The 8,857-nt window shown below is 42.0% G+C and overlaps 2 protein-coding genes across 2 annotated transcripts; both read right to left on the reverse strand.

Moving 5' to 3' along the window:
- Positions 1 to 540: 540 nt before the first annotated feature.
- LOC112174162 (probable inactive receptor kinase At5g67200) lies at positions 541 to 3,999 on the reverse strand. The gene is made up of 2 exons (XM_024311891.2): positions 2,277 to 3,999; positions 541 to 1,363 (listed from the first exon to the last, which is right to left on the reverse strand). Exons 1-2 carry the CDS (start codon positions 3,688 to 3,690, stop codon positions 750 to 752), a joined length of 2,028 nt encoding a protein of 675 aa, XP_024167659.1. The 5' UTR covers positions 3,691 to 3,999; the 3' UTR covers positions 541 to 749.
- A 1,909-nt stretch (positions 4,000 to 5,908) lies between these two features.
- On the reverse strand, positions 5,909 to 7,879 carry LOC112173563 (uncharacterized protein At4g06744). The gene has a single exon (XM_024311212.2). The coding sequence runs from the start codon at positions 7,682 to 7,684 to the stop codon at positions 6,389 to 6,391; it is 1,296 nt and encodes a 431-aa protein (XP_024166980.1). The 5' UTR covers positions 7,685 to 7,879; the 3' UTR covers positions 5,909 to 6,388.
- Between the last annotated feature and the right edge of the window lie 978 nt (positions 7,880 to 8,857).

The raw sequence follows: 8,857 nt of genomic DNA on the forward strand, positions 1-8,857 counted from the left end.
AAAAAAAAACTTATCTCAAGAGGCGAATAGTCGAACACGATAACAGTTACATATGTAGACTACAGGCGTCTCCATCTCACCTGTAAGAAAAAAAAGTTACAAGATACCTGTTATGCCTAATCCCTGTATCTTTTGTTCATACATTCTTGTTGGAGTCTGTGCACCAAACTCAAATCATTTGGCAAGTAGATCTTATAATAAGCTCTTGTTACTTTTTGAACGTGTGACATTATTCTCAATAATTGAATCTCCTTAATGTAGGAAATTATAGCTATCAATGGGAAACAATTATCCAACTTCTAAGGCACCAAAATGTGGGGCTGAGCTGATATAAACTCCAATGCCAATGAAATGTGACCCGTTTATTATTTCTAAAACCAACGCAAGCGAGGTCATGTGTTAGAACGTCATTGGCAAGCAAGCGAGGATGATGATAATAAGAATAACACAATACAAATCCCACACCACCACCAACATTTCAAAAATTGACCATATCTGATACACCAACCAAAATCAAAGTTCTATAGTTAGCTGCAGCAAGAACTAAAGTGACAATTAATATCGCATTAACTTGAGTAAATGGCCAACAAAAATACATGATAGGTGAAGAACAGAGCACAAAAACAATGCCGTGGCAGAAGAAGTAACAATTAATATTGCATATCATGTTTTCATCTAGCTAGCTATTTCTTTCATTCATTTCTATCGAATACTACTACACTCCTAGTTTGTTGCAGCAGTGACTAGAGCTAGCGAGGACATGATCCCATTAACTCGGTGTCAGTTTCATCCGCGGCCACATTCTCTTTAATCTCCTGCAACATCTTCAAAACCTGCCACATAGTCGGTCTCTGCTCCGGCGAAGCTGTTCTACAAGTTATGGCCACCTCCAGCAGCATTCCCATCTTATTACTACTCTCTTCTGAATCACCACCACCACCACCATCATGATCTGATTCTTCCCTCACAGACCTCACCCATTGCATCATGTCATTTGGGGGCACCGAAACTAAGTGCTGCGACGGAGGCCTCCCCGTGAGAAGTTCCACCAGCAAAATACCATATGCATACACATCAGACTTGGGAGTTGGTGAGTGATTTGAATGGCGAGTCTCTGGTGCTTTGTAGGCAGCAGAATCAGGGTTCTCCTCCTCCCATGGCGGAAGACTAGTAGCGAGAACGGAGAGGCAGTAGTCAGTGACACATGCCTCAAAGTCGGAGCCAAGTAGCACGTTGGAGGACTTGAGATTTCCGTGGACAAGCCTCCATGCTTGGTGGATGTAAGAGAGGCCTTGCGCTACGTCCTCTGCTATTTTCAAGCATGATGTCCAGTGCAGAGGCTTTGCCCTCGTTGATTTTGAACCTGCATTAGTTTTAAAATAGCTCATGAGTCACTTAAATTTTAATTTGTCACATTTAGTAGGTACACATTTACTATTCCAACACTACTGCCATTTGTAATCTAGAAACCAACAGTACCACAAATCAAAGGTATTTAATGGGATAGATAAATACTATTCAAATTGGATCTCTTTCCATACTTCACAAGCAGCAGCTAGTTCAGGACTCCATTTACTAGAGGGACTATTCTAAATAGGGTTCGATAGGGAGAGGAAGCACCCATCTAAATAGGGTTCGATAGGGAGAGGAAGCACCCATAACACGAAACAATCTAACGACATTAACGGTATATAAATATAAAAAATGGGATTATGGGATAAAACTAATCCATCAATGTATGATTCTCATCGAACCAGCCAAAGAGGAGAAAGAAAAAGAAAGAGAAAATCCTAAATCTATCAACTTCTTGATGATGATTAGGTTGAATAAAAGGGTTGAGCACCTGAGCAAGTAATATGAACCATGTAAGCATGTTACTTCGGTTCACAAGCCAACATACAGTCAAAATATAAAAAGTGATTGAAGACTATAACCCCCCAATGATATTCCATGAATGAATAATTCCCAACCTAGCCTGCCTTAAACCAAAAGCAAGATTCTCAATGTTTTTTTTTTTTTATCGGGTTAGTTGTTAGTAACTTACACACCCATGCAGTGGTATCCCAGCGCCAGCGCCAGGACATCTGCACCGACATTGCGGCGAAAGCCAGAGAAAGCAAGATTCTCAATGTTGGTGGAGAGAAAATCTGACAAATCATCTCCCAATAATAATAAACCCAAAAAGGGCAAATCAACCCTTACGTGTCAATCTCTCACTCGCTTTCCTCATTGTTATGGTCAAACTAGGGTCAAACCCAAAATTGAAGGAGCATTACCGTGAATGAGGGAGAAGAGGCTGCCGTTGGGCTGGTAATCGTAGATGAGGAGCCTCTCTTCTTTGGCCTGAAAATAAGCTCGGAGCGGAACCAGGTTCGGATGCCGGAGCGCTCCCACCGATTCCAAGTGCCTCTCGAAGGCTTCCCTACCCGTACCCTCCAACACACTAGCATCCAGCCGTTTAACGCAGACGATCAGACGGTTGTCCAGCACCGCCTTGTAGGTGGACCCCAGCGTCCCTCTTCCCAAAAGCTCCGCCGACGCCCTCATCAGCTGGTCCAGCGAGTACACCTGCGCCTCGCCCGCACAGAACAACAAGCTCCCGCTCTTCACCACCTGAATCCCCTGAACTCTCTTCACCTTCTGCTCCAGCTCCTCCTGCTCCATCTGCACCGCCGCCGCCGCCTGCGCCGCCGCCGCGTCGTCCGAGGACAAGTCCGTCCTTTTGACGTGCTTCCTCTGTTTCTTGACGGCCAGGACGAAGCAGAGGATCGAGCAGATCAGGACGAACACGGCGGAAGAGAAGCCGATGAGGACGGCGGTTCTCTTGCGCTTCTTGTGACACGGCTCAGTCAACTCAACGCCCTGACCGGTTCTCAGCCCGAGTGCGCGACTAGGCGACGGAGCCGTGGGAACTGTAGACGGAGTCGCCGGACGGAAAAACGGTGCGTTTGGGTGGCATTCTATGCGAATGATCTCGCCGCAAAGACTAGGGTTCCACAAGAACGATGACGGTCCGAAGCGGAGGAGAGTCGGAGTGACCGGTACGACGCCGGTGAGGTTGTTTCCGGAGACGTTAAAGGTTTGGAGAGAGGACTGGTTCAGAGGCGGGACGGTTCCGTTGAAGCGGTTCCACTCGAGGCGGAGATAGTAGAGCCGGTTCAGACCGCTCAGCCATTCGGGCAATGGACCGGTGAGGTTGTTATAAGAGAAATCAAGGGTTCGAAGCCTATGGAGAGAGGAGAGGGAATGCGGAAGAGAACCGGAGAATGAGTTGTGATCAAGGAAGAGGGTTTTGAGGTTGAAGAGTCCGGAGAGATCGGGAACCGGCCCGGTGAGCGAGTCATTCTGGAGACTCAGGACTCGGAGTTGGTCCAGGCGGGTCAGAGTGTCCGGTGCGAAAACACCGCCGAGATCCAAGTCTTGGATTACTAACCGGACCACTCTCGATTTCGCGCATTCGATCCCAGCCCATTGACACAAATATTGGAGGGTGGTGTTTGAGAAGGGAAGTGCGCTGCTCAAATCAGCTTTTGCTTTGAAATCAAGAAGCGCAACAGCATCTGAGGGGTTTGAAGAGGATGATGAGTTCACTGAAGAACTGGTAACTGAGGTGGTGCAAAATGAGAGGAAAACAGAGGTGAATAGTAGAAACAGAGGAAATGAGGGTAGTTTCCATTTGTTGATGAGCATTGTGGCTGAAACAAGTATAAAACGAACTGGGTATTATTTTGCTAGTTGCCCATTGATTGGGGTTTTGGGGTGAATGTATGAAAGAGAGAAGAGGGCAGAGAAGGCAAGCAAGCAGAGTACGTGATAAAAGACAAAAGCTAGGACGATCAGAGCAGAGAGTTGGAGCTGTCTGGATGAGACAGAGCTCAGAATCACGTGAAAGTAAAATCCCGAGGACAAGGGATTAGGGGTAAAATCGTGAAAGATTTGAGGGTTTGATTTGGAGTGTAACTTGGGGTTTCTGGAAATGTGAGTTGTATGGAGTGTACTACTATAGAGCGTCTGTATGGGGCCGAAGAACAGAACTGCTCATAATTCACTTTTATTTTTACTGTGTAACAAACTAATTAATATGTATTACGTCTGACATGAAGTGTAACAAACCAATTTATTTGAGTCTATAATGATACTTAATTAGCTAAATACACAACTCCCTAGACCTGTTCCGATAAGTTTAATACTGGGAGGAATATTAGGTCTTGTTTATGCACGGAAACCCTATTGCCTACAACCCTGTCACTTGACCATGTGATTGTACAGTCCGTGTTGGAATGTAAGATGAACTCCATCAGTCCTTAGTTTTACTTCATAAATATTTTTCCATTTAAAATTCTACCGTATATTCAGGAATATTTAAGCTTTAGAACTGGGAGTCCTAGTTATTGTTTGCGTTGTGTCTCACAATATAAATACACCTTGATTTTGAAAATTCAATACTCTGAAAACTCTAAAGTACTATAAAACACAATGTGATGAGTATTGTTGTAGATCACTTGATCACATACTTGACCTTGGTCTTTAACTTTCAGCTACTAGATTCTCTCTTTTCCTTTAAACGCTAGAAAACGTAATGTATGCAGTATGCAATACACCTAGAGTAGTTGAAATACGGTTATAATAGAATTTCTGTGAAGTTGCTAACAAAAATAAAGAAGAAAGACAATTATTGTTTTAATGTTAATTCGGAGACTAAGTAAAAAGTGAGATAGAGAGAGTGACATAGGATATTGGGCGGTTCATCTCGCCCATAAGAGAGACTATGTCCACTTAAAGACTTCATTGAGAGTGAGGCTAAGTAGCCTATGCATTAATATAAGCGTGGGGATCATGGATACCATCATTTCTAAGTAAGGAAAAACTCCCTTTTATACCTAAGGAATTGGTCCCCTCCCTGTACATGTTTTCGATGTGAGACACTATATGCATCTTGCTTCTCTTGAAGCCCTTCAGAGAGCATGAGAGGGTGGCCTTTCGGCGAGAAATCAGCCGATCTTCACCATGGCGATGTAGTTCAGATGTCGGTCTAGTTAAAGGCAGGGTCCATCATATTATAGTGGGCCGTCTAAAAAGTCATTGCTTATGCTTGACGATATGTGATATAGGCAATATGTACTGTTATAGTTCATTTCAGACCAAAGACAGAAGAGACTAGATGGGAGTATGAAACAAAGCACGGATATAAAGTGAGGTCAAGGCCTAGAAAAGTTGAAAGGTATATACTAACTTCGTTGGTCGAACCTTATACTGAGTTAATGAATAGAGCTTGGGCCTGACTAACCTCTTATATATCTCCGACCCAAAACCTTAGATGTGCTGCCCAATCAATTTATCAACCCCATTAGAAATTTAGAATTTCTTTGGTTTTCAGAAAGATTTAGAATTTGTGCCATGAATAATATCCTTTTTTTTTTTCTTCTTCTCTGAGTGAGATATCCCACCATGTTTGAGTGCTCTTACCATAACACTGACCTGATCATAAAGGAGATTCCCAGTTCCATGTTGGTTCCGAATCTGCATCATCATAAGTCTAATGCTCATCCAAAAAAAATAAGCAAAGAAGTGGGAGAGAAGGATCACGATCCAGATTCCAGATACAAGTTGAGCCAATCTGATCTTTGAATTATAATTTTTTTCCAGAAGCAAATCAAACAATCCACAGCTATTGGGTGGAAAAATATCAAATACAGCTGATGTTTTGCTGACTGGCCAGTGCTCCACCACCTTGTCCACTTCAACTACCGCTATAAGCTTCCACTTTGCATTATGAAGCTCTCCATTATTAAATTAAACTACTTCTGTACCACTAATACTAAGAAATTTAGGCGACCAATTGTAATGCCTTGTCTTATTTATCTTACATTTTCAGTTTTAACCTTTTATCCATTGGCTTACCTCACTCAAAGCAGAGGACATTTCTTACCTGCCACCACTTGGCTCAGGTCCTCTGGAAAGCAAAGAGGGTCACTCTAGAAAGTGACATTGCTGCTATCACTTGAAGGTTCTGGGATTTCAACAGAGGACGGCATTCTGTTCCATCATTATATGAATAAAATTTGGGACCATAGTTTTTCAAAAAAGCACCTTTACATTCTTTTGAATGATTGATTCCCACCATACATAGTTGAATTTGTCACCAAGTATTGTAAGGGTTCAAGATCAAGATTTAGACGAAGACTGAAAAGAAAGTTGCCGTCTAAGCCGTCTAAGGAGTGAAATGAGTTCTTCTCCAACAGACTATAATCACCTTATCAATTTCTTATTTTCAGTTGTTAATTCACAGTCCCACCATTATTTGACTCATGAAATATAACGTGCTTGTTACATAATTACATTGAAATGAGTAAAAGAATAACTGAGCAACATCATATCTATGAAAAATTCAAGGTGTAGGATCCACTTGATGAACAAAAGAAGTATAAGGAAACTTACTGCAGGGAATACAGGTATAAGACCCCATATTCGGACAGAACATGGGATGCGCGAAGAAATCTGCACATTCTTCTACCGATCTTTGGAATGGAAGACCAGGAATGCAGTTATTAGTAACATCAAGCAGTCCTCTCTGGATCAAACTTTGACATATTGGACCAACATGGATGAAGTAATTATTGGACAGCGAAAAGTTTGCCAGATTCAGCAGCTGATCACAGATCACCTCCGGCACCAAGCCAAACAATAAGTTTCCAGCAAAACTTAGCTGCTCCACTTTGTCTAGACAAGCCAAAGAGAACGGTAACGGACCAGTTAACTGATTGTTGCTAGCATCAAACACTATGGCCTCCTTTAAAAAACCTAGCTCATAAGGCAAACAACCTGTTAACTGGTTATTGAGAAGCAGAACTTCAGTGAGAGAAGACAGAGCTTTTGCAATGCTGCTTGGAATAGGGCCATTGAAGTTGTTGTTTGCCAAAGTGAGGAGAATTATATGGGAGCTGCCTAGGTTATCCGGAAGGCTCTGCATGAAGTTGTTGTTGTTGAGGAAGAGAGCATCAAGGTCCTGAGTGAAAATCTGAGGCGGAACAGAGCCGGTGAAGAAATTGAACCTTATGTCCAAGAAAGTTAAGCCGTTCATGCCGAGAACTGCGGTTGGGAATGGACCGGAGAATAAGTTGTTGCTAATGTCAAGCTCATAGAGGTAGGGGAGGTTGGCAATTTTGGAGGAAATGGTGCCGGAAAAGTTGTTGGAGTTTGCATGGAACAGAGCAATATCAGGGAGCTGATCAAGAAACCCATCAAGGGAGGAAGCACCGAGTTGGAAGCCATTGAAGTCGATGGAGGCTAGCGCGATTGCAGATAAGTTGTATGGTGGATTGTCACAGTAGAAGCCTTTGTATTTGCATATATCTGATCCTACCCAAGTTTTGGTGATGTTGAGAGGATCTGAGGTGATGATGGACTTGAATTTTTGAATGACTGGGTATACCACTTGAAGCCTTTGGTCTGCAAATGAGAGCACTTTTTGTGGGTTTGGTGCATCTGGTGGTGGTGGTGGTGGCGGTGGTGTTTTCGAACACTGGAGTAGACTACTGGTTATAGGACACTTCTTTCTGTGGGTTTTGTCTTTGCTACTTCTTCTAGTAATGTTGTGAGTCGCAGAGTTTGCAATGAGGCATGTTAGGAGGAAGAAGAAGAAGAAGGTTAAAAACAACGCTTTGGTTGAAGCGCTTCTTCTCATTGTTTTCTTTCCTGTGAGGAAACTATATGTTGCAAAATGAGGCAAATGAGAGGAAATGCAAGAAGTGGTTCATTGCTGAAAGGGTTTTATGCAGGCAGAATCATGAACAGCTTTTCAATACCGATAACGATAAATTTAGCATATCCTTTAGGCCCCCATGTAAGCACTAATGAGAACTTTGAGACTTTGCTATTATATAATGGACCTCACATGTTTTTCTTCTGTAAAATATCGGACGAAAATAGAAATGGGGTCTTCCATTTCTTTGCTTCCAAATTTAAAATTGCTACAGAGGAAAATTCTACCTACATTTTTCATTATTACAGAGACACCAAAATCTAAACCTAAAGGGGATTTGTCTTATTTTTCATTATATATGGAGCAGGAGCTGCTTTGTAAATCCATTGGTTTACAAATTGCCCACCGACAACCATTTCCTTGTGCGGCGGGCCAATGCGTCCAACTCGCGTCAGGCTTTGGTCACTCTAACAAAGATCATGGTTGATCAAAGTCTTGCATATTTCTTTTCTTTTTCAAAAGCGATCTCAACCAAAAAAAAAAAAAAAAACAATAATAAAAAAAGGGATCCTGATTATATTATATATAATTGAAATTCTAGTATGAAATGTATGTCTCAACCAAAAAAAAATAAAGGATCCTGATCATATTATATACAATTGAAATTCTGGTATGAAATGTATGTGTATGCAACTGGTAAATAAACACCTGAAATGATTGTCAGAAATGAACTGATATCACTTTATTTTTTTAAATTGTAAAAGAAACCACCCATAATCACCATTACCTTCTTGTTTTCCTCTTGTTACCCGGAAGAGAGGCAGTGACAAGGAAATGGAGCTCATTTGTTTGGTTCATTTACTATAGATGATCGTTCATCACTGAAAAAAAAAAAGTAACCAAGTAAGGAAACACGAATAGGGGTTTGACCAATTAGCAGCGGCAACTAAGCATAGGGATTCCCACTGGATTTCCATGATGAGTTGGGTCAAAGTGTTTAATGTGTTTTCAGTTAGCCTGGTAATTTTAGCTTCTACTGGCCCAGCTGGCACAATTTAAACCAAAATGAATTTGTTTGCAATGTCCAACATGAGCAGGGCTAAAAAAAATGAAATGCTATCTCAAATGGGCTGACAGCCGGTTAACACGATCCAA

This window comes from Rosa chinensis, chromosome 6, assembly GCF_002994745.2.
Source record: "Rosa chinensis cultivar Old Blush chromosome 6, RchiOBHm-V2, whole genome shotgun sequence".
NCBI classification, from domain to species: Eukaryota; Viridiplantae; Streptophyta; class Magnoliopsida; order Rosales; family Rosaceae; genus Rosa; species Rosa chinensis.